At 36.7% G+C, this 27,102-nt stretch overlaps 1 protein-coding gene across 3 annotated transcripts in view; it reads right to left on the bottom strand.

The window, feature by feature from the left end:
* The window catches only part of LOC106881300 (phosphatidylinositol-3,5-bisphosphate 3-phosphatase MTMR2), a 53,900-nt gene that overhangs the window by 11,498 nt on the left and 15,300 nt on the right, over positions 1-27,102 (bottom strand). Inside the window, exons 1-8 of one of the 3 annotated variants that reach the window (XM_089361969.1) lie at positions 26,290-27,102; positions 9,301-9,376; positions 7,299-7,393; positions 6,593-6,646; positions 4,590-4,700; positions 1,522-1,623; positions 961-1,044; positions 659-730 (exon numbers count right to left, since the gene is read on the bottom strand). In XM_089361969.1, the coding sequence (XP_089218095.1) occupies positions 659-730; positions 961-1,044; positions 1,522-1,623; positions 4,590-4,700; positions 6,593-6,646; positions 7,299-7,393; positions 9,301-9,376; positions 26,290-26,352 (657 nt within the window). In that variant the 5' untranslated portion in view covers positions 26,353-27,102. Of the gene's footprint in view, positions 1-658; positions 731-960; positions 1,045-1,521; positions 1,624-4,589; positions 4,701-6,592; positions 6,647-7,298; positions 7,394-9,300; positions 9,377-19,501; positions 25,616-26,289 lie in introns of those variants that run through there. The other 2 variants (XM_089361970.1, XM_089361968.1) reach the window with 2 other exon arrangements.

Below are 27,102 nucleotides of genomic sequence, written 5' to 3'. Positions count from 1 at the left end.
ATAGAACAGGATTGCAGGGGCACAAAGAAGACATGAAATAAGTCCAGAGCCAACACCTCGCCTTCAGCCCCAAGGGACCACAAATGCCCAACCTGCAGCAGAGCCTCCCACACTGATTGGCCACAGTCAGTCACACCCTGCCTTGTCGTCTCCCTGCCATGTGATTGGCCACAGTCAGTCACACCCTGCCTTGTCGTCTCCCTGCCATGTGATTGGCCACAGTCAGTCACACCCTGCCTTGTCGTCTCCCTGCCATGTGATGTCCTTGGTCATTGTCAACAATGATGGATGAAATAATGTAAAGGTGGAGAAAATACTGAACAGAAGAGTTCATGGGATTAGGTGTTCAAATCCCACTAAAGGCTGTTTCATTTTATTACATTTTTTCAACAAGAGAGTGCCATCATTCAGACATCAAAATACTTGTAGTGTAAAGCCTTTCTGCCCACCACATGGTGCAGTCACTGTCATGCTGTGGTGGTTTGTATGCCTCAATGACTCTTATGCCTATTATGCAAGCAGAGCAAAAGCTCCTGGCAGGGACCTACCACCTGTGCTGGACAGGTCAGAGGATAGAGGTCAAGCTCATATGGACCACCTGTTCCGAGAGAGAGAGAGGTAATGGAAACAGACAAAGAAATAAAAGCAACATACTTACCAAACTTGGGTATGTATCACACAGCTCATAGTTTTCATTAACACGGCTGATTCGCCAAGTGTTCGGTATCCCCTGTAAAGGAAACACAAATACATCATCATCGTTTAACGTCCACTTTCCATGCTGGCATGGGTTGGACAAATTTTATTGTGGCAGCGGTAGGATACGAACCCACGCCTCCGAAGATACATTTATACATGTGTGTGTGTGTGTGTGTGTGTGTGTGTGTGTGTGTGTGTGTGTGTGTGTGTGTGTGTGTGTGTGTGTAGATGTGAAACTTAAAATTAAGAAAATTAATATACTTGGCGTTTAAATTCAGCAAGTTGGTCAGGCAGTGACCATCCATCCTCTTCATAATTAGCTTTGAATTGGAAAGCAAACAATGGCTGCAAAGAGAAATAACAAATATTCAATGAAGATATATTTTATCTACATACATACATACATATATATAAACATGCATGCATATATACGTATATATATATATATATATATATATATATATATATATATATATATATATATATATACTACAAAAAAATGAAGGAAATCTTAAATGCCGAATAGCTGTGGAAACAGCTTAGAAGATCAGGTAAATATCCTGAGTAGCCACTACAGAGAACTGAACCTCACAAATTCTGGTTTGTTTATAATATATATATATATATATATATATATATATATATATATATATATATATATAATGTTCACCAGGGTTATGACTGAATGTCTATGGTTCTTTCATTATATAATTACTACTTTAAATACTAAAGGGTCAACACATCTTGGAAGACAGTTACAACAACAACAATGACAAAAACAACAATATGAAATAAAGAAAGAAAAGATATGTCTCTACTCACAAATTTGTTGGTAATTGGAAAAGCATATAGTTGAATCTTCTCAAAGACTTGTCTGCGAGAATGGTTTTCCTGTTTGTGGGCAAATCTCAAATTCCTCATGTCCTTTAGAATGGAAAAAAAAAAAACAATCAGATAATGACGATAATGATGAGGCAGATTCTTAATGAAGAGGGTTGATGATGATGGACAAGACTCCCTAATCCTTAATTCATATTGAAAATGTGATCATTCTATCCTCAGGGATATTATATTGGCATCAGTTACGAAGATATTACCAAGGTACTACAGAGTTTGATGTCTTTTATTAATGAAAGAGTTGCTAATCTGCCTAACCACTTATTTGAAGGGCTGTTTCGCTCTCTCTCTCTCTCTCTCTCTCTCTCTCTCTCTCTCTCTCTGCCACAACCCATGCCAGCATGGGCAATGGACGCTAAATGATGATGATATACTTTTCTTCTTCTGCTTACTTCAAAAAATTGGATAGTGGCCATGCTGGGGCAGTGTCATGAAGGGCAAATTTCTTTAAGAGAACCCCAATACTTATTCTAAATTACAGAAGGCTCAAACAAATACAGACACACAGACATGTAATATTGATTTCTTTATCTTATTTATTTATTCATTGAAACCTGTCCATTAATATATACAAGGTTGAGCACACACACACAACCATATAGACATATATATATATACATATATATATATATATATACATATATATATATATATACATATATATATATATATACATATATATATATATATACATATATATATATATATACATATATATATATATATACATATATATATATATACACATATATATATATATATACATATATATATATATATACATATATATATATATATACATATATATACATATATATATATACACATATATATATATACACATATATATATATACACATATATATATATACACAATATACATACACATATATATATATACATATATATATATACATATATATATATATACATATATATATATATATACATATATATATATACATATATATATATACATATATATATATACATATATATATATACATATATATATATACATATATATATATACATATATACATATACATATATACATATATATATATACATATATATATATACATATATACATATATATATATACATATATATATATACATATATATATATACATATATATATATACATATATATATATACATATATATATATATATATACATATATATATATATATACATATATATATATATATACATATATATATATATATACATATATATATATATATACATATATATATATATATACATATATATATATATATACATATATATATATATATACATATATATATATATATACATATATATATATATATACATATATATATATATACATATATATATATATATACATATATATATATATATACATATATATATATATATACATATATATATATATATATACATATATATATATATATATACATATATATATATATATACATATATATATATATACATATATATATATATATACATATATATATATATATACATATATATATATATATACATATATATATATATATACATATATATATATATATACATATATATATATATACATATATATATATATATACATATATATATATATACATATATATATATATATACATATATATATATATATACATATATATATATATATACATATATATATATATACATATATATATATATATACATATATATATATAATATACATACATATATATATATATATACATATATATATATATATACATATATATATATATATACATATATATATATATATACATACATATATATATATACATACATATATATATATATATACATATATATATATATATACATATATATATATATATACATATATATATATATATATATATATATATATATATATATATATATATATATATATATATATATATATATATATATATATATATATCTTTAGAGAGAGAGAGCTATTATTGTCAAAAAACTTAAAGTATGATGACTAAATATGAGGTAAGATGTCTTAATTAACTCACAAATTTGGCTTTGGCCTTTCTAGTAGCAGCTTACAAAACCTCTATAGTATATAATCAATATTATTAATCTTAATCATCAAGTCAGATTAGTAATCAAAGATTTTTACATTGTACATGGGGGGGGGGGGGGGCTTGCTTTAGTATATTTTTATCAATTCACCTACATGGCGACTACAGTGCTTATATGTGGGTGTCAATATTTAATACAGAATGGCAGCAACCAGGCAGAAACGTTAGCACGCCAGGCAAAATGCTTAGCGATATTTCATCTGTCTTTAGGTTCTGAGTTCAAATTCCACCAAGGTTGACTCTGCTTTTCATCCTTTCTGGGTTGATAAAATAAGTACCAGTTGCATACTGGGGTCAATCTAATCGACTGGCCCCCTCCCTCAAAATTTCGGGCCTTGTGCCTAGCGTAGAAAAGAATATTTAATACAGAACAGGACTATTACATGAAGTCTGTAACCATTGTAACCATCATCCAAATTCAATCCACTAGCAAGGTTTCCAGGAATCGGATACCTTGCTCAACTAACCACAGCTATTAATATTGGTTTCAAACATTTGGCATAAGGTCAGGAAATTTGAGGGGAGGGGGTAAACCAATTACACCAACCCCAGTGCTCGACTGGTACTTATTTTATTCTTTTCTACTCTAGGCACAAGGCCCGAAATTTTGGGGGAGGGACCCAGTCGGTTAGATCAACCCCAGTATGCAACTGGTACTTAAGTTATCAGCCCCAAAAGAATGAAAGGCAAAAACAGACCTTGAACAGAATTTGAACTCAGAATGTAAAGATGGATGAAGTGCCACTAAGTATTTAGCCTGGTGTGCTAACGATTCTGCCACCTTGCTGCCGTTTAACATCATCATCATCATCGTTAAACCTCCACCTTCCATGCTGGCAGGGATTGGACGGTTTGACAGGAGGGTCACTTACTTTACAGAGGATGTCAATTCGATATGAGTTCTCTCCTCTGCTTGAAACACCACCAATCTTCTCAACACGGGAGATAACTCCAAGAGGGACATCCAGAATGAAAAAGGAATCCTGGAATATATAAAAAAAAATAAACAAATAAATAAATCGGTTGACTGATTAAAAAATGATAGCAAAAAGAAGGAGATATAGAATAATAACAAACAAGAAAATAAAAAATAAAAAGCCAATACAGAAATTATCACCAACTGCAGCATGAAAGACACAAGTGAGATGTTCAGAGAGACACACTTCATTTATAGTTTGGATTGTCATCACCATCTTCATCACTTAGCATCCGTTTTTCCATGTATATATATATATATATATATATATATATATATACACACACACAAACACAATGATATTTAACCCTTTAGTATTTAAAACCAGCTATATCCGGCCCCTAATATTGAACTTTTTTATGTTCAAGCTGGCTATATCTGGCCTCTCACACTGATCCTACAATGTTATTCTGAAAATAAGCAACCACAACATTGAAATCTCAAAGCCACAAGATAAAGCAGGATTAATTCGATACAACATGAATAAATAAGCATTACATTTGACAGATTAACCTGAATGTTAAAGGGTTAATTCATTCTATTTAGGTCTATATTCTGACAAATTACATAATTTCAATTATCACAAATTGATGAGATTTATTGAGGTTTATAATAACAAACCCAACAACAACAACAACAAGCAGCAGCAGCGGCGGCGGCGGCGGCGGCGGCAGCAGCAGCAACTACCTTTGCCACCTCCTCCACCGCATAAGAAATCCATTTTCACAATTAATTATTCTGAACCTGACAGATATGATTATCGAATTACCTTGAACTTGTCAGACCATTCAATCTTAACGAGCCTAATTAAGCCAGACTTGATTATTTTGATAAGGCTGTGTCAGAATTGTAAACTCTCATGACCCTGGGGTTATCTATTGATAATTTGAAGACTTTCATCTTGATATGTTTATAATTATTGATCATAAGAGACCCTATTACAAATGATTATTGTATTAACCCCTGGAAATCAATAGGAATCAAGTATGGGTGCATACTTGTGAGAGGATTTGATTGACAGAGACTGAAAGAAACCACAGTTCTATATTTAAGAGATGAGGAATTATGTACATTATTTACATTATTTACATTTGACGGATATTTGTCCTTATCTTGTTTGTTGTTAACAGAAAGTTTCAGCTGATATACCCCCTAGCCTTCTTCAGGTATGTTGGGAAAATTCAGCGTAGTGGTTAAGAGCACGGGCTACTAACCTCAAGATTCCCAGTTTGATTCCAGGCAGTGACCTGAATAATAATAACATCGAAAAATACCTTAGGAATGAGAACGCAGGTTTGAAATTTCCCCAAGACACCTGATGAAGACTGGACGGTAGGCATAATTCGCCCCTGCCTTTCAATCGCAGTATTTAAGCTACGCATAGAACAGCTGTAGTACACATGCTGCATACATTCCTACAACACTGTTTTCTTTATGCACTATAAAGGCAGAAGTAAATCTGCCTCCAACTCAGTCGTGTGCTTGTGTTTTGCTTCTTATTCTGTGTGTTTTACTACATAAAGCTCCCCAGCTGCCTACCTTGAGTAATTACTGGTGGCAGGTGCCTGTTACAAACCAAACTAAACTTCTAAATCACATGACCAGTTGAGCTTCTTTTTTTTTTTTCCACAGAGATCCACATAGTGATTAGCACCAACTGTTCAAAATAGATAAACCCCCCCCCCCCAATTTCTTCTTTCCTCGCCTCTTCCACAAAAATTGTGTTTTAGAAAAGTGGTGACCATATCTATTTAGCATCGCCTCTCCCTGCCAGTGCCCTCCTCACCTACCACATCAAACCACAGACTAAAACTTCAAGTTACATTGATTCACAAACAACATATAAATCCCTAACTCACAACAGAAATATCTATTAGTCAAAAGAAACAGTTTAACAACCTTAAGCAGTGTCTGGTCTGAATACAAGTGATGAATGCCTTCATAACCTGGTATCTGCAAAGAGAAAAACCAAAGAATATTTCATTAAATTTTCCAACAACAAAAACAAACAGATTCGAGCAATAATTAGTTCAAATTTTGGCACAAGGCCAGTAGGAGGAGGAGGAAGAGGAGGAGGAAAAGGAGGAGGTTAGACCAGTGCATGACTGGTACTTTATTTTATTGACTCTGAAAGGAAAAGAAAAGGCAGAGCTGATCTCAGCAGGATTTGAACTCAGAATATAAAGAGTTGTAAGAAATGCCGCAGACCATTTTGTCTGGTGTGCTGACTTTGCCTTTCATCTTCTCGGGGTCAATAAATTAAAGTACCAGTCAAGTACTGGGGGTCAATATAATCAACTAACTCTCTCCCCCTAAAATTGTTCCATTGTGTGCCAAAATTTGAAACGATGGTTTTATTATTATCATTATTATTATTATTACATCATTATCATCATCAAGGTCTAATTTAATTACTCACAGCTCACATAAATAATCATCAAGGTCTAACCTACCTCAAAGCTGAGTAAGGATTGAAAAAAAAAAAAGATAACAGAATAAAGTACATAATTAGGTTGAATAAGGAAAAAATGATTATATACAAAAAAAAACATATATATCTATAAATTGATTAAACTGAAAAAAACTGAAAAAAGAAATAGTTTACCCTTTCAGCACTTCGGAAGTGAAGTCTGTAATTCGTGACAGTCAAGGTTCCTTTTACAGCCCCACTGTAAGGGCACAGATAAGTGACATCATGAGCTGTTGGCAGGTTGGTTGGTTGGTTGGTTGGTTGGTTTGTTCGTTCGTTCGTTTGTTGGTGGGTTGGGAAGAGGAAGAGAAAAAGAAAGATGTAAATGAGTTATTGTTGTTAATATTATTAGCAGTATTATTATTATTATTATTATTATTCAGTTGGTGAGCTGGCAGAATCGTTAGCACGCCAGACAAAATGCTTAGTGGTATTTTGCCCATTGCTGTATTCTGAATTCTAATTCCTTCAAGGTCGGCTTTGCTTTTCATCCTTTCGGGGTTGATAAAATAAGTACCAGATATGCACTGGGGTCGATGTAATTGACTATCCCCCTCCCCCAAATTTCAGGTCTTATGCCCATAGTAGAAAGTGTTATTATTATTATTATTATTATTATTATTATGGTGGTGGTGGTGGTGGTGGTATGCTGGCAGAATCATTGTGGTGCTGGTTAAAATGTTTAGCAATATTTCGTCTATCTTTACATTCTGAGTTCAAATGTCACTGAGGCTGACTTTGCATTTCAACCTTACGGGGTCCATAAGATAGAGGTCAAAGTAATTAACTTATCCCTCCCCAGAAATTGCTGGCCTTGTGCCAAAATTTGAAATCATTGTTGTTATTATCATTATTAGTTAGTACTCAGGTGGCAAACTGGCAGAATGTGTAGCATGATGGGCAAACTGTCTTGTGGCATTTTGTCAGTCTTTACATTTTCCTTTTGCTTTTCTCTCATGTTTTCTCTCTCAGTCTCTCTTAATGTGCATGCTAATCTCTACTCCCTCTCTCTCTTTTTCTCCATTGCCCCCACTCTCTTTCTCACTTTTTATTTGAGTTAATTCGCTTAGCATGACATAAAAGGCTGGTAGGTAGAAACATACCATTGTATCAATTTCGAGATATATAAGTGTACGTATATGTAAATACATGCATGTGCATCTGTGTGTGACTGTCACACATTGGGAAGGTCATACTACCAGTAAACACACTCACTGCTTCTGATTCACTTCAGTTTTAATTTCACTGTCAGAAACTTTTTATCACATAACAATGGCCTTTTCAATTATTTCAAATTTGCCAACTGATTTACTTTTGTACATTGTATTGTCAAAGATCATCTCTGTGTTGTCAAGCACATCTCTGTGTCTTGTTGTGTAACTGCTTTGCTGTCATTTAAATTGCTGCTTTTCTTTTTATTTTCATTTGCTTGTTCTTTGTTGATGCCAACAAAAGAACATTTGATTGTGTGAGTGTGTGTGTGCACATGCATGCATATGTGTTTGTATTTCATAAGCTGTGTGTATGAGAGAGTGTTTGTCCGGGTCAGTGAGAGCAAGTGTGTGTATGTATGCTTGTGTGTGATAATTGACTTTAGTTAACTTTAACGTTATTGTATCCTCCTCCTTGTTTTACTACAAGGGTGGGCCATGGCTGGAGGAGGCGACATTATGACTCCATTCATTCTTTCTACAAAGGATGTATATTGAATCAGAAGTTACTTCTTCAATGTGTAACCCTTTGTAAAGATTGATCTTTTAGATGTGCAAACAATGTTTATTTCAACATTGTTTATTGATCTATTGTGTTTCTGTATGGCAAGTTCATAGAGTACAGATGTTTGTTTCTTTTCATTCTTTTCACACATTATTGTCTTCTGATTCTTTCACCTACACTGCAGGTGGTTTCACCTTTTTACTTTTTCCTTCATTGCACCTTGTGTAATGAACTACATAACTAATTTGGCAATCTTTCTGTGCACATTCTCTGTAGTTGTTGTCAATACAGAGTTTACTCTTAATACAAGTGTTAACGTGTTAACAACAAACAAGATGAGGACAAATATCCGTCAAATGTAAATAATGTAAAGGAAAGAAGTAAAGGATTTTCTTTTTTGGTGTTCACTTTTCTGACTTACCCATTCCTTGATTCTTTTCGCCTTCAAAAAGTGGCAGTTCTTCAGACTGCCCATATTTAAGTGTGTCCCGGTGAGGCTAAAAAAAAAAGTAAAGAGAGAAATGCAATGTAAATATAGAAATAAAATCATTTGTGTGTGTTGACATGATTGATGTCTAACATTTCATCAGACAAAACACGAAATAGTTCAAAGTATGTCATATTGATCTAATTTCATTCTATGTTCTAAGTATCGAACTAAGTTTGGTGACTGGCACCAAATAAAAAGCACCCAGGTACACTCTGTAAAGTGGTTGGCATTAGGAAGAACATTCAACCATAGAAATCATGCCAAAGCAGACAACTGGAACTCTGTGTAGCCCTCCAGCTTACCAGCTCCTGTCCAACTTTCCAACCCATGGCAGCATGGAAAACTGATGTTAAGTTATGATGATGATGATGATATCTCATAACGTCAAGATTTTGAAAATGTGATAGTTTATTTTTTGAATGGCATTGTAGGGTGGGTGTGAGAGGTCATTTTAAAGTGATAAATCTAGCAAATTCCACAAAGAAGGTTTATGGAATTCCTCTTGAAGCAAGACCTTGTTTAGACCAAATTCTCCTACATATCCCTATTAAGATGTTATTTTTCTTAAAGAGTCTTCTAACAACAAATGCCTAAATTTCAAATGTGTCATGCACATATAATTAAAATCATAAATATAGAATTGCAAAAATAACTAAAAAAAAAAATAATAAAATATAAAAAAAAAAATGTCAGATCGAGGAGTGGGGGAATGCACTGTTACAGCACTTTGCTGCATTTACCACTTGACAATATTTTCCCGGATCCTCTTGGGTGGCCTGTTTAGCAGAGTCCTAATCAGTCCACACCTCTGCGAGATATCCCCTTCATCTGGCGTGACCATGTGGCAAGACGTGGCCAAACAAATTGAGCTGCCAACCCAGTCAGATCCTTGATGAGGAGGACATGGTAAGCAGGGTCTAAATTGGAAAATTGAGCAACATCGCCAAACAGCCTGGGCTGGCGCTCCGGAATCATGCAAGTAACAGGACATATCCTAGTTTCTGAGTTTTGTGCAATAATCTATGGATTGTTCTCAAATGTCCAATCAGCTGCCATCTCTGAGGCTGCAGAAATGACTGTGGTTACTTAATGATGCCCTGACCAACACCGCAGACCATTATTATATCACTATTTTAATGAATGACTATCACAGACCACTATTATTATCATTACCATGTGATGACACCTGATGTTGTTGCTGATACCATCACTGATGTCACCACAGTGAGTGGTACAGACTGCCACTACAGTTATCATCATCATCATCATCATCATTACAAACCACCATCACCACTTTAACATGGGTCGGATTTCAAGAATGTCTCCACCAACCTTTAACCATGTCCAGTCAACAAATCAACAGTCACCAACCCTCATCTCTTTTCCAAGCGAGAATGATATTTCCCCTTTTGGCCAGACATGTTTTTGCAGCAAATTGACAACAAACGACACCACTTGTATGACAGTGGCATTCATTTATTATGTCAATCCAAGACAATAAAACACGCACACACAAACACACACACTCTCTCTCTCACACACATAACAAACTTCTTTCAGTTCCTAACAACTGAATCCAGGCTTTGATCAGAATGGATAAAATGGCTGACAGTAGAAGATACTTGCCCAAGGTCCCACACAATGGGACTGAACCAGAGACCATGAGGTTGGGAAGCAAACTTAACCACACAGCCATGCCTACACCTACATCAGGGTGTGTGTGTGTGTGTGTGTGTATGTATATATATATATATATATATATGTATATATATATATATATATATATATATATATATATATATATATATATTTTATCATAAATATATAGGGATTAGCAGTATCCTGCTTCTCCAACATACTGAGAATTCAGAAATAGCAGCCAAAGAACTACTGATTCCAAAACTACAAATTTTTCTCTAAATTGATAGCGATATTTATGGTACACACAGAACAAAAAACAGAAGAGAAGAGTAAAAAAACAACTTGCCTTTGGCAAAATTGTTAATTATTAATTTTATTACTAATTGACGATTCCCTGCCCTGTATATCTATATATATATATATATAGTACCATAGTAGATTCAAGGACAATGATTAGAAACAGCTGTTATTTATATTTAGAAAAAAAAAAATGGAGGGAGCAACGAACTGTATTACAGGATGCACCACTTGTTCTTTGCTGGCACATTTTCTTAGCCTAATTCTCAGAAGTTTTCACAGTAATGGATAGCATTACACACAAACACATTAAAATGTAATTGAAAAGACAAACACACAGGCAGATTTTTTTTTAATTTGTCAGCATTGAATTCTTCAATACACATAAATATGTTCATATATATATACATATGTATGTATGTATATATAGTATCTTAATCTAAATCAGTGAATCTCCACTGGGGTTCACATGACACTTGGGATCTATATAAGATTTTGTTGTTAAAATTTGTGCAATAAACCAGTGATATTTCTACAATATACAAAACATTTAAACATTTCTTTGTATGTTTAAGAATTTGTTTTGACAGATTCATGGTGTGAAATCGTGTGTTGAAACATTTTGTTATATTTTGAGATGGTCATTTTTGTTTTTTGTTTTTTGTTGTCAAGTGATAGTGGGGGGACAATCACAGACACACACATACACACATATATGATGGGCTTCTTTCAGTTTCTGTCTACCAAATCCACTCACAAGGGTTTAGTCAGCCCGAGGCTATAGTAGAAGACATTTGCCCAAGGTGCCATGCAGTGGGAGTGAACATGGAATCATGTAACTGGGAAACAAATTTCTTACCACACAGCCACACACGTACATATGTGTGTGTGTGTATACACACACATACAAATGTGCGTGTGTGTGTTATATATATATATATATATATATATATATATATATATATATATACACACATACATATATATATACACACACACACATACAAAAGAATGTGCATAAAAGTATACACATATTCACACAAACACACATGCCTCCACTTACAAAGAAGAACAACAAACGTTCTGAGCCAGCCACAAAACAAATACAAAATATTTAATACGCCACACGCTCAAGCAGGAAGAAAATAAAAGAGAATTTGCCTGAGTCTAAAAACGTAAAAAGAGCTATTAAATGAAAGAGAGCAGGATACAAGTTGTTTGCATAAAGGCAGAAAATAAGCAGAGAACAAAAAATAAATTTTTGGTACATACTTAAATAGATTAATAAAGAGAGGTTTGTCTTTTTTAAGTTGAACTAAGGGAAATTAATGGGAAGCCCACTAGAGTTAGATATAAATAAATTATTATGCGAGTCAGCAACAAAACAAAGCAGGAAATTGGGCAGGAAAAATATTATTCCACTCAACTGCAGTGAATTAATAAGTGGCAAGTCTTTTACTCTTTTAATTGTTTCAGTCATTTGACTGCGGCCATGCTGGAGCACTGCCTTTAGTCGAGCAAATCGACCCCGGGACTTATTCTTTGTAAGCCTAGTACTTATTCTATCGGTCTTTTTTGCCGAACAGCTAAGTTATGGAGTCATAAGCACACCAGCATCGGTTGTCAAGTGATGTTGGGGGGGGGGGGGACAAACACAGACACGCAAACATATACACACACAAGTTCAAAATCTTCTGAGATGGTAACAATGTTGGATTAGGTGGAGTAGGTACACTAGTGGAGGAGGAGTGGATAGAAATAAACAATTAAAATAGCTGGAATATTAGACAGAATAATTAAGTTTAAACCAGTTGTAGATAAATCAACAGTAACTGTTATCTCTGCACCTCAACTGGGATTGACTGATAAGTAAAAGGACTGTTTTTATTGGGCCTTATTACAAACTAGCTCGATGACAAATGACTGCATCATCATTATGTTGGCTGGTGTCTTCAATGAATGTGTTAGGCAGTAGCATTGAAGCTATGCCATGGTATAGCTATACCAGAAGACATAGTAGCTGAGGATATGGTCAAGGAATGAAGTGATATCAAGATTTCTGGGGATTCTATGATGCGAACAAATCATCTGCAACACAAACTTCAAGAAACCAAATCGCCATTTGATCACCTTCCAATCACGTGAACATGCGAGATAAACTTCATTCTGAGCAGGAAACAGAATATAACAGATGGTTGTAAATACTAAGTCATTCTTTGGTGAAGAATCTACCAACCAACATAGGTCATTAACGAGTGACTTCATAAGAAGAGTTAAGCGGATTGAGAGACTATTGATAATGCTAGGGGAAATAACAACCCTAAACCCTAAACTGACAAGGTTTCTACAGCTGGATGCCCTTCATAATGCCAACCAGTCTGAGAGTGTAGTGGGTGCTTTTTACGTGCCACCAGCACAGTCTGCTGTAATTCCTAGATGCGTAGTCTAAATAACAGAATCTGTGAAAGACTCTGCTAGATAGACTCTTAGATAAAAAAAATGTGGAAAGAAAACAGATCTGAGGGGCCTCTGCATCAACTCAGTGAAGACTGTAAAGTATTATTAAATTGGCAAGAAAGTAGGATTCCATTTCCGTTGTGGAAATGGCTGTACTCAATATGCAGAAAAGAAGTACAAAGTACATGGGGACTCCAGACAGTGTATCTGATGTAAAGAACGGGTGCACAAGAAGCATATAGTGAAATCATAGGCAGGTTGATGGAAAAGGCAAATATTGTATGCTGCAAATACACAGAGCTAATAAGCCCTTAGAGCACTTGGAAATATGATTCTTTTAAATTCCTGGTAGGCTTTCAGGAAGTAGTTAAGATTCTGTTATGCAGATGACCTAATTAACAGTGAAGGTAATTATTGCACAAAGTATAGTAATCAGAGTAAAAACAAGTTGGAAGTTCAAAGGGTAATAATTCTGCTCATTAAAAAAGGATTTTCTCTTGGAGTGAAAGAGACTGTATGGTGCTGAAGTACAAACTACAATGCTGAATGGTAGTGAGATGTGGGGCCTGAAAGTAGAGGATTTTGTGAAGACTTGAAAGAAATGGAGTGAACTTGTTCTGTTAAATGTGAGATTCAAGAGGAAATTCAGTTTGGTATGGCTTGTGCAACCCATGTCAACATAGAATGCAGATGTATGATGATGATAATGATGATGATGATGATGACACAGACAATGATAATGATGATGGGTGTGTGATAAGCATGGAGGATGACAGCTTAATGAAGAAGTACAGGACACTCAAAGTTGATGTCACCCATAAAAGAGGAAGAGCTAGGAAGACATGGGAGGAAGCAATGAAAGCTGACTTCAGGATGCTGAGCCTCGCAGAGACCAAAATGACTTGTGACACACAACACAAGAAAAGATTTGCTTGTCAGTACAAATGGGATTAAACGAATGTTAAAAAGATTAACATTAAAAGCTCATAGTAATGGGCATTGTCTAGATTTGGGTCTCTTGGCCACAAGTGCCATCTGCTGCCACTCCTGTAGCCTTTGATACTCTTTCATCTTCCTTTCACTTATCCCCCCCTCTCTCTCTACCAATCGCATACCCTCTTTCTTATCCACTATACTAATGCTACTGGAGTAGCTAAGGATGGCAGTAGATTTCTCCCATTCACTCTTCCATAAAGGTTTAGGTAATAAGAGACGGACCCAGCTGCGTTCAGTCTCCTTTACTATTGCCTTTATCACTCTATCTTGCCTATCATATAGCCTATGTATAAGGGACTGACATGGGATCTGTTTGTACTCAATTATCCTCCCCCTCCCTCTCCCCTTCTATCACCCTCTCATCTCATCCCTCTGTTTGAACCATCACTCCCTCCATCCCTCCGTTCTGGTTCTTCTATCATTGATTTCTCTATAACTCACTTTCATGATTCTTGAAAACACACACACCACACAGCAGTGAGGACTTTTTCATCTTACAGTGTACAAAGCAACCTCACTTATGCTGCAGCCACAATAAAATACACCCCAGCCTAGTGCACTTTGTAAAGGGATTGAGGTTACAAAAGGCATCCAGCCACAGAAACCATTCCAAAGACCAGAACACGGAAGTGAGACAAACTCCTTCAACTGATCCTACAGAGACAGTAACTTTGAACAACAACTTACTTGGTTTGGTATGACCTGTCTAAACATTACAAACCTGGAAAAAAAACAGTGGTATGATGATGATGATGATGATGATAACACTGGTGATGTGTATTTCTTTTGTCCTTGTACCAATTAATGATGGCACTACAAAACCAATCGTTAGTCTGACCACACCCACTGATTCTATATCATCTGATTGACAATCAATGATATGTTCAGCATCTCAATGACTTTCTCTAATGGACTAGCAGCTTCCCCACCCCCCACCCCTTCCATATCCCCAACAGTCATTTCAACTCTTTTTTTTTAACCTATGGAACCCTTCTGATTCCTATTTTACTCAGATGGACTCAAACAGCCATTCAATGTTGGAAAAATTTTTTTGTATTTTAATATTTAAATATTATTAGAAATTGTATAAAAAGAAAAATTGTTAAAATATTCTGAGTATTGTAGGAATACAACCAATTTATTGCAGATAAATTTTAATGACAAAATCTTATACAGACCCAACTTGTGGTAGACCCTCTTACAAATTTCCCACATTCAACAACCTCCCACATGAATAACCTTTCCAAGCCTCTTTGTTCTCAGTATTAGTCAGAGTAAATCAACTGGTGTTGTTTTCAATTACTTGCTCATAGCCATCCGTCAATGTTGACGACAACATTGCTCTCTAGGAATCTTACCCTACATTTTGTGAGTTGACAGATGTAAAAACAGTCCAATCCTTGAACACAGATGACAAGGGAAGTTGTCCATTATGTTGTTGGTGAGTCTGAGATGACGTCGACATTTCTTTTCCTCAAGTTTCTCACGTTCGATTCACACAGATACACTGTTTCACAATCCAGACCTCTGATCCGTTCATCACAGAACATTGGTAAGCATCTTGCTTTCAGCTTCTCTTGATACATACCATATTTTCCAGCATAGCAGTCACATTTTTCAGACCAAAATTTACATCCAAAAAGAGGTAGATAGATTTATACAGCAAGACTTTGGAAAACCAAAACTTCCAAATGAAATGCAGCAGGATTTGGAAACGTAGTGACAATGTTTGAATGTATACACTACATGTTTACACCCTGTACTGTACGATGTCATCTTGTATGCCAGAATACGTAGTAAGCTTGTATTGTATCTCTTTTAGTGATCTGATATTGTGCTTTGCTTTGAAACCTACCTTCCTAGGCCTGTCTTTTAGTTTTTGTAGTTCCATCTACAATATTATCGCCCCACCATGTTACCTTTCATCTGGGTTGGAACTTTACTCCAGGCACAGAACTGGTCTGCAGCTTTCAGCAGGTTGTCTCATAAAATACTTTCAACTGTCCTCTCCTGTCAGAGCCAGGTCTCTCGCTCTCTCTCTCCTTCACCTTCTTGACATACATATATCACTTAGGATTCCTCTCAGCCTATGTTTAGCAGAAGGTGACATGTCAGTTCCTCTCCCACCCCACCACCACCACTTCCTTCCCCAGACTACCATTTGTCTCTAAATCTGTCTAGTTCTCATTCAGCACACTCCAAACACTGGTCTGTGTTGAGTGATACCAATCTTCACCAGGAATCTGTGTGTGTGTGCGTGTGTACACATATATATATCCAATATAGGCGGCGAGCTGGCAGAAACGTTAGCTGCTTAGCGGTATTTCGTCTGCCGTTACGTTCTGAGTTCAAATTCCGCCGAGGTCGGCTTTGCCTTTCATCCTTTCGGGGTCGATAAATGAAGTACCAGTTACGCACTGGGGTCGATGTAATCGACTTAATCCCTTTGTCTGTCCTTGTCTGTCCCCTCTATGTTTAGCCCCTTGTGGGCAGTAAAGAAATATATATATCCAATATACTCAACTTCCCCTCTTCTGTATTGATAACCATCACTCCTTCTCATTCAGGTCACTCACTAGCGACCTCTATCACTCTCTTAACCATTTCTCTCATCCCTATGGCTGACCATCATTCTCTCTCTCTCTCTCACTTTCTCTCAATCATTAAGCATATAGCTCCCATCACTACCTCTTTCCAATAACCCCACCCCCTATCAATACTGCCTCTTCCATATTTCCTTCTACCATTTTCACCCCAATTACTCTAGCCAAACTCTCGCTTCTTTCACCGTTTAACCCCAAGTTCGTCTTCTGTTGTTGTCCCTTCGTCTATTCACCCTCTTAGTCAAGTTACCTTAAACAAACAGAGAAACAACATGAAAGTATGAGGAAAACTTTAGCAGAGTATGCAGCAACCTCACTGGTACAGGTGCCATGATAAAATGCATGCAGTGCTCTCAGTAAAGTAGCTGACATTAGGGAGGACGTCCAGTCATAGAAACCAAGCCAAAAACCCATGAAGGAGATGCAACTCTCCAGCTTATCTGGTAGAACAGTGATGTGGATTATCAACCTTAATCCTTCAGCAGTCAAATGACTTGGGTCAAATGTAATGCTTATTCATTCACATTTATTCACCACTCTCAGAGTGGTTGGCGTTAGGAAGGGCAGCCAGCTGCAGAAACTGTGCCAGATCGGATTGGAGCCTGGTGCAGCCTTCTGGCTTGCCAGCCCTCAATCAAACCGTCCAACCCATGCCAGCATGGAAAGCGGATGTTAAACGACAACAATGATGATGATATTTAGAATTAATCATACATTATCTGGTAGCTTCAAGATTATAGTGCTGTCATTGCTTATATTTCGAAGATCATTGTAAGATAGGTGTGAGAGGCCATATATGGCTGGTTTGAGCAAAAAACAGAATATCTGGGCCAGATGTGGCCAGTTTAAATGCTAAAGGGTTAATGGTTGTATACACATGTGTTACAAAGTATGTTCATGGATGTTTGTGTGTATGTGCGCACAATATGACGTGTGCCTGGATGTATATATATGCATAATCTACGCATGCATGTCAGGTGTGTATGTGTATCCGATGTGGTGTAGATGTGTATATGTGGATGTTGGTGTGCATGCATGTTTGTGTCATAGTGTGTGCAGTGGGTGTTAGTTTGTGATGCGGTGCATACATGAATGTTGGTGTGTCATATGCAATTTGACAAGTGTGATGTTTGTGTGTGTGTTGTTGTTGTTATGTATACATCGAGTGTTACATGTAAGTGCATGTGCGCGATATGGTGAGGTACATTGCTGCTGTTTGTGTGTTTGTGATATGATATGTGCACAAGGATGTTGATGTGCGCACTTGCATGCGATGTGTGTACATCAATTGTTGGTTTGTGATTACGGTTGTGTTGACATGTGAGCCTGTCAGTTTTGGGTTCTGTAAAAACAACAAGAAAAAAAACCTTGACAAATGGGAACAATAGTAATATATGTCTGACTTCCTCTGGAATGTCACAGAAATATAATAGAGAGAGAGAGAGAGAGAGAGCAAAGGAAAGACAGAGACTCAGCGAAGGAGAGAGAAAGAGAGACAGACAGAGAATGAGAGAGAGACAGAGACAGAGAGACAGAGAATGAGAGAGAGTGACTGAGAAAGAGAGACTGAGTGTGAGAGAAAGAGAGATTGAATGAAGCAGAGAGAGAGAGACTCAGTTAAAGAGAAAGAGACAGCAAGTGAGACAGAGAATAAGAGAGATTGACTGAGAAAGAGAGGTTAAGTAAGGCAGAGACAGACTGAGTGTGAGACAAAGAGAGATTGAGTGAAATAGAGAGAGAAACTCAGCAAAAGAGAGAGAGAAACTCAGCAAAAGAGAGAGAGAGACCAAGAATAAGAGAGATTGACTGAGAAAGAAAGATTAAGTAAGGTAGGCACATACTGAATGAGGGAGAAAGAGAGATTGAGTAGAGTAGAGAGAGAAAAAGAGAGAGAGAGAGAGATTGAGAGAGAGAGAGAGATTGAGTAAGAGAGACTGAATGATAGAGAAATTAAGTAAGAGAGACAAAGAGAGAATAGAGAGAGAATGAGACATAAACAATACTTCTCCCCTAACACAGACATAAATAGGAAATATCTAGAGAGAGAGAGAGAGAGAGAGAGAGAGAGAGAGAGAGAGAGAGAGAGAGAGTGGAGAGGCAGTAGATAAAATGAAATATGTTATAAACAAGTTATTTACATAGTCAGGTAGCCATCCCAAGAGTCGGTACATTAAATCTCCAAGCATTTCTTCGGTGATAATAAATGATGATGGACCAATGAAGTGTATATATACATGTATTCCAAACACAGACTCACTTCAACTACAACACAACAAATACATTCACACACAAAACAAACACTAACTCTTTCCTCTACATCCTCCTCACTATTGCCTTTCACTCCCTCCTTTTCTTTCTTTCTTTTTTCCTCCCCTCCTCTTCCCTCTCATAATCTTTGTTCTCAAGTTCTCTCCTCTTCCTTTTACCCTGTCCCTCGTTCTCTCTTGTACTCCTTCCTGCTGCAATCTTAGCAACCAATGCAAAGTGGTGAATTTAAAATGGAACAAGAACTACTTAAAGAAAACTCAGTGGGTTAGGGTTAGAGTTAGAACTGAGTGGTTAGGGCTGGTTAGAGTTCTAGTTAGTAGGTTAGGTCTTATATAAGTGGATAGGGTTGGCTTGTCAGTTAAATAGTTCAGGGAAAATGGTTAGTGAACTAAATAGTATAGCTTGTTAACCAGTTTGAATAGACAAGTTAAAAGATTCATTAGGTTGGTTAATTAGTGAGCCAGTTTGTAGATTGTTAACTCATTTGGATACATAATTAACTAAATTTGATAGATAATAAATCAATCAATTTAGACAGATAGTTAGTAAGCAAATGGAATAATTATTATTTAACTATTTTTTATAGATGGCCAATGAACAAGTGTGTACAGATAATTAGTGAACTATATTTTAAAATTGGAAACGTAATTATTTTCAATATTAACCGTTTTGGAACCATATATCAGTTGAAATACTCTGCTTTTGCTCCATTAATTTCAAAAAATAATAAAGAATTTAGTTAAGTAACTTTGTCATTATTAACACTCTCGTTACCAACCTGGCTGAAACTGGCTCTGGTGCTGTAATACAAATGTCTTGTTTGCATAAGTTTTGAATTAAAATCTTCCACCAAACCTTAGTCACAATTTATGTTCCTAACACTAGCTGAAAGATAACTAAGTTATTTTACTAAATTCTTTGTTATATTTAAAGTAATTGAAAGAAACACAGATCATTTCAAAATAAATGCAGTAATGAATGGGTTAACCTGGTGCTCAGGACATAAATTAGCACAAAATTCTGATGGAAGGTTTTAATTTGAATTAATGGTTTTCAACCAGGATCCACATAACCCTTGGTGGAGTCCACATAAGATTTTGCTGTTAGAGTTTATGTTCAATAAACTGGTTAGAGTTCTACAATACCCAAAATATTTTAACTCTTTTTTTTTATACACCAGCTAATATTTACTTATAAGAATATAATGGAATTTCTTTCTTAAACGCTGAAGAGTTATGAAGAAGGCCCATCCAAGTAAAATCGGTATTATAGGGGTCCATAGGCTAAAAATGTATTTTCAAAACAATTCACATAAACTCATGAAAGATGTTTTGATACTTGTTGCAAAAGTGTGGCCTCTTGAAATTAAATTCATGTGTAAAATCGCTGTCATCCATACATACAAGCTTGCCCTTTACCGGTGCCAGAGCCACTTAAAATGCAATCATGCCAGAGGACTTACACTGCACTCATGCCACTGCTGCATGAATGCATCCAAGCCAGCGGCACATGAAATGCAGCCATGCCAGTGGCACATTAAGAGAACCCAGCACACACTGTAAAGTGGTTGGTGTTGGGAAGGGCATCCAGCTGTAGAAACCATGTCACAATAGACAATTGGAGCCTGGACAGCTTCCTGCCTGACCAAGTCCGTGTCCAACCATCCAACCCATGCCAGCATGGAAAACAAGCATTAAACGATGATGATGATGATGATGATTAGATAAAAGCATCACATGTATGTTTGAAGGTCTTATATAATTAAAAAGGCAAGCCGACAGAATCCTTAGCACCCTTGCTCGAGATGTTTAGCAGTAGTTCACCCATCTTTACGTTTTGAGTTCAAATTCCGCCAAGGTCCACTTTGCCTTTCATCCTTTCAGGGTCGATAAAATGAGTACCAGTTGGACACTGGGGTTGAATGCAATCAACTTCCTCCCTCAAAATTGCTGGCTTTGTGTCACAATCTGAATCTCATTATTTAATTAATAAAATTTTTTTTTTTTTTTAAATTGTTTCGAGATTGTTTTGATTTGTCTCATGACTATTTTAAGCACGGGGAGTAGGAGGAGGAAAGAGTGAGAGATAGAAAGAGGAGGAGGAGAGTGTAAAATAGAGGGAATGAGCATGAGGAGAAAGAAGTAAGATTGACAGAAAGGGGATAGGGTTTAAAAGTATAACCAGGATGTGAACCTAGATATCCTGTTCACTTATACATAGTGTTATCACTGACCACTTCATTACTGGCGGAGGTGGGGAAGGTGTGTGTTTGTAGAGGCAATTACTGTGGTGGAGGGGGGAGTGGTGGTCATGCTTGTTGCTATTTTAGTTAAGGTGATAGTGGTGGTGGAGATGGTGGTGATGGGGTTGGGGCTGTTGTTGTTGTTGGTGGTGGTGTGGATGGAGTGGGCGTTGTTGCTGTTGTTGGTGGAAGTGGTGGTAGTAGGAGTGGAAGTGGTGGTAGTAGGAGTGGTGGTGGTGGTGGAAATGATTCTGCTGGAGATGGTATTGGTGGTTATGGTGAAGGTGCGGTGTCAAGGGTGATGTTTGAAGTTGCCTTGGTAATGAGCATGTTAACTGTAGTGCTGGTGATTATGATGTAATAGTTGTGGTGGTGGTGATAGTGGTGGTGGCAATGATGGTGGTGGTGGTGGTGGCAATGGTGGTGGTGGTGGTGGTGGTGGTGGCAATGGTGGTGGTGGTGGCAATGGTGGTGGTGGTGGTGGTGGTGGCAATGGTGGTGGTGGTGGTGGTGGTAAGAGTGGCGGTGGTGGCTGTGGTGATGGTGATAGTAGTGGCAATGGTGGTGTTGATGGTGATGGTGGTGGTGGTGGCATACTGCAATTCAAGAAGGAAAAAAAAGAAAATTAATGAAACGTTAGTGAAAAGAAAGTTGATCTGTTTGACGTGTTTGAAATCTAACAAGGTTTCGTCTTTCTTTCCTCTTGTTTCACAAATCACACTGCCATAAACCAAACTAATTCAGACTTAGAACAAAGAAAAACAACAACATTAACAACAGCATAAGTAGAAAACTACGAGAGAATCAATAAGAGGTCACTTGAAATAGCAACCAAATCTTCTTCAATCCTACATACATTGTGCAGAAAAAAAAAATTAAGAGGGGATGACCCTTCCTGTCATCAACCCTTACCTGTTTCCAAGTAAGGTGATATTTCCCCGCAACCAGACATGTTTTTACAGAAGATCAGAAAGAAAGGACACTGCCTGCATGATGGTGAGGCTCATTTACGACTACCATGCAGTGCAAAGTCAGGGAGACGCAAACACACATGCACCATCATCATCATCATTTAACATGCATTGTCTACACTGACAGGTTGGATGATTTGACAGGTGCTAGCAAGGCCAGGGGCCACACCAGGCTCTATTATCTGTTCTGGTGTGGTTTCTACAGCTGGCTGCCCTTCCTAATGCCAACCACATTACTGAGTGCACTGGGTGCTTTTTACATGGCACCGACAGCAGAGCTTATCACCAAATGACAAGCTTCTTTCAGTTTCTGTTGACCAAATCCACTCACAAGGCTTTGGTTAGCCTGGAGCTATTGTCGAAGACACTTGCCCAAGGTGTTATGCAGTGGAACTGAACCAAGAACCATGTAGTCTGAAAGTTAACTTCTTACCACACAGCCACATTTGCATGTTCTCAACACTTATCCACATAACATTAGATGGCAGCACTGTGCCAAACAAACAACACAGGTCCTGTAGGCACTGAATCATCACATATTCCCTAGTCTAGACACAGTGGGCCCACTTCAAATGTTCCATGTGCACCACCCCTGTGTCATACATTGTCGGTTTGAGTATGGTTATCTCAAGAAGGGACAAGTCTATTTAACAAGAAACATATCTAAAAAAAAACAAATATGCTTGTTAACAACATTAACAACGCTGATGTCAATGGAAAAAAACAATAACGACAACAACAATACTATTACTGATAAAAACAGGAGAAATGACATAAATAGCAAGGGGAACAACATTAACAAAAGCAGTGGTGTTTTATGCTTGAACTAATCTGGTGGTAGCACAGCTGCAGAGATAACATTTCCAGTTGTTTCCGCGTTTACCACCACCATCGTCGTCATCATCATTTAACACCTGTTTTCAATGCTAGCATGGGTTGGTCAGTTTGACAGGATACAGCAAACCACAGGTCTGTCTGCATTGAGCTCCAGTGTCTACTTTGGAATGGTTTCTTTGGCTGGATGTCCTTCATCACTTTATGGCGAGTCCTGAGTGTTTTGGGGGGCTTTTTTTCTTTTTTCATATCACCAGTACTAGAGAGGTCACCAAATAACTTGTAAGAGAAGAGAAGAAAGGATCTTCCCAGTTGAGAAGTGGGGCGTCTGAGAGAGGGGAAGGTGGCTTTGCAACACGGATTGAGAGGTGTGTGTGTGCACGAGATAGAGGAAATATGACAGAGACAAACACAGGTGTCTTTTCAGGTGTGATACATGCCTGACACATGACACCACAAGAGATTTTTTTTTAGAGCAAACTGGCGAAAAGCAACCACACACAAGGTGGATAGAAAAAAACAGTTCAAGGTCATACTGAAACCCTCACTGAAAAGCTTCAAGATGAACCCTGATACCTGGGATATGCAAGCACAAGACCACCTTGCCTAATGAAACAGCACCAACAGAGGTGCCACCTCCTTTGAACAGAACAGAATTGCAGGGGCACAAAGAAGACATGAATTACGCAAGTCCAGTGCCAATACTTTGCCTTCAGTCCTAACAGACTACCAGTGCCCCATCTGTGGCAGAGCCTTTTGGGCTGATGATTGGCTACACAGTCAGCCACACTATGCCCCGTCATCTTCTCCCATGTGATGTCCTTGGTCATTGACAACAATAGATGGACTAATGATACAGGACCACCCCAGATTATATAAAGGTAGGTGAGAGTAGATGGAAAGAAGATGGTCGTGATGAAGTGCGAGAGCAAAGCCTCAAGATACAAGAAGGTGAATGTAAGAGAGAATAAGGAAAGAGGAGAGGAGGGAGAGAGAAGAGCAACAAATGGCTAGAGACGGGGGGTAGAGGTGAACACAGAGGGTGATTAAGAAGGGCAGAGGTGTGGTTGATGGGAAATATCAGTATAGAGAGTGGTCGGGTGAGAGAGACAGAAATGGCTCAGGAAGGAGAATAGATAAGAAGGTAGAGGGATGATGGGCAAGGTGGAAGATGGATGGATGGATGAGAGAATGGATGGATGGATGAATGAATGAATGGATGGATGGATGTTACACATACACAAATATTTCTCTATAAACACACACATACATATATAAATACACACAAACACAAGTATCTATACATAAATATATATACACTCAAACATAGATATATATGACAACATTTTATAAGCAAACTTTGGAAGCGTCGACTGCGATTGATATTTTACAGACAAGAGAGTAAATTTCAAAACTAGTAACGTTGTAAGAACATCAGGGAAATATTGGGTATTTACCCTTAGAAGATGGAAAAAAGTTGCCAGTAGGTATGGCAACATTTGCCCATCTTATAAGGACAAATACCAAATCTTTCTCTGTTGTTTTTACAGCTTTACAGCTTTCAAAATTTACTTTCTGTTGGTAAAATACATATATACACATACACCCAGAGACATATATCTACACACACACACATACACCAATATACTTGGCATTGCTCCAAAAAAATTAAATAGTCAGTTGTCAGGCAATTTGTTGAATAAGAACCATGATAATTATGCAAGAATTTATTATTATTCCAAACACATTATTTTTATTATTGTAACAGAGATGCACATTTCAGGGTTGACTTTTAATTAATTATGAAATTTTACTTGAATTTCAATAACCCATTATAAAAATGAAGTACCACAAAGGCACTCCTGCCAAAACAATACACTCAATATTTTATATACATACATTGTTGTCATCCTCATCATTTAACATCCGTTTTCTATGCTGGCATGGGTTGAAGATTTCATAGGGACTGGCAAGCTGCTGTACAAGGCTCCGATTGTATGTTTTGGCATTGTCTCTGCAGCATAATGTCCTTCCTAGCATCAACCACTTTACAGAATGTACTGGGTGCTTTTTACATGGCACCATCATGGACGCTTGCTGGCTTTCCAGACATCAGTCAAACCGTCCAACCCATGCCAGCATGGAAAACGGACGTTAAACGATGATGATGATAATGATGATCATACCTGCATAAATCTCTATATTTTATACATGAACAATTAAACTTACAATTAAAAGACTGGTTGGTGCCTAAAACCTTTTGCATTTAATCCGGCCATATCTGGCTCAAACATTCTACCTGTTTTATGTTAAAACTAACCAAACCCGACCTCTCACACCTCCCCTACAATGCCGATCTCAAAATGTACGAACACACCATTGAAATCTTGAAGGTACAAAACAATGCATGATTAATTCAAAACAATGTGAATGTATAAGAATAACATTTGACAGAATAATTTGAAGGTTGAAGGGTTAAAGGAAAACAAAGTTAGTAGAAATATCAAAACAGTTGCCTTTGATGTGTAAGTCCAAGAGTCGGAGAAAAAGGAAAAAGGAAAGAAAGACATTAATAAGTGTAAGAGAAATTATATAAAACCACTTTGCTTACTTTAGGGAGTTGGTTCATAGGGATCCAGCTGTAGCCAATGACTGGTTCAGTGTATCTACGCATGGTGAATTTACTTACTTTTGTCCTGTTTATATTTTCTTACATAGGGTTGTAATACCAAAAATTTCAGAGAGAAGGAACAATCAATTATATTGACCCATCAGTACTTGACCGGTACTTATTTTATGAAACCCAGAAAGATAAAATCAACTTCAGTGGTTTAAGTTTTGAACATAAAGGTCCATAACTATATACAATAAAACATTACAGCCAATGCTCAAAGAGTTCTATCAGTCTGCTACTCTGAGGCCCCACTGCTAATTAAGGTTCAATTTTTCTCTCTAAAAAAAATGATTTTTCAAAAATTCCTTTCTCATAAAAAAGTTTCTCTAATTAAAACATATTTGTATGATTATAAAAAAAAAATTATAATTTTTAACAGAAATGAGATTAAATATGTGAAGAACAGTAAATATTTCAGACCTAGACTTCCTCCTAGACTTTTTAATAATGATACCACTGCCTAACTGGTATAAACCATTATGCTTCTCACTTATGTTATGTCTGTCAAGCTGTCTCCCACCCTGCTTCTCTCTCTCTCTCTCTCTTTCTCTCTCCCCTCTCCCTCTCTCACACACACACACACATAAAAAACAAACACACACAAATACATACATATAGAAACGAGCACACACAAGATTAATAGTAAGTTATGGGTGTTCTAGTAGGGCAAAGTACACAAAAATGCAACCTTTGGATACACACACACACAAAGTGCAAATGTGTGTGTGTGTGTGTGTGTGCGTGTGTATA

This window comes from Octopus bimaculoides, chromosome 13 (genome assembly GCF_046866305.1).
Source record: "Octopus bimaculoides isolate indiv1 chromosome 13, ASM4686630v1, whole genome shotgun sequence".
Taxonomy (NCBI): domain Eukaryota; kingdom Metazoa; phylum Mollusca; class Cephalopoda; order Octopoda; family Octopodidae; genus Octopus; species Octopus bimaculoides.
Note: the sequence above shows the minus strand (reverse complement) of the source record. Positions and strands in the feature narration are given on the sequence as shown.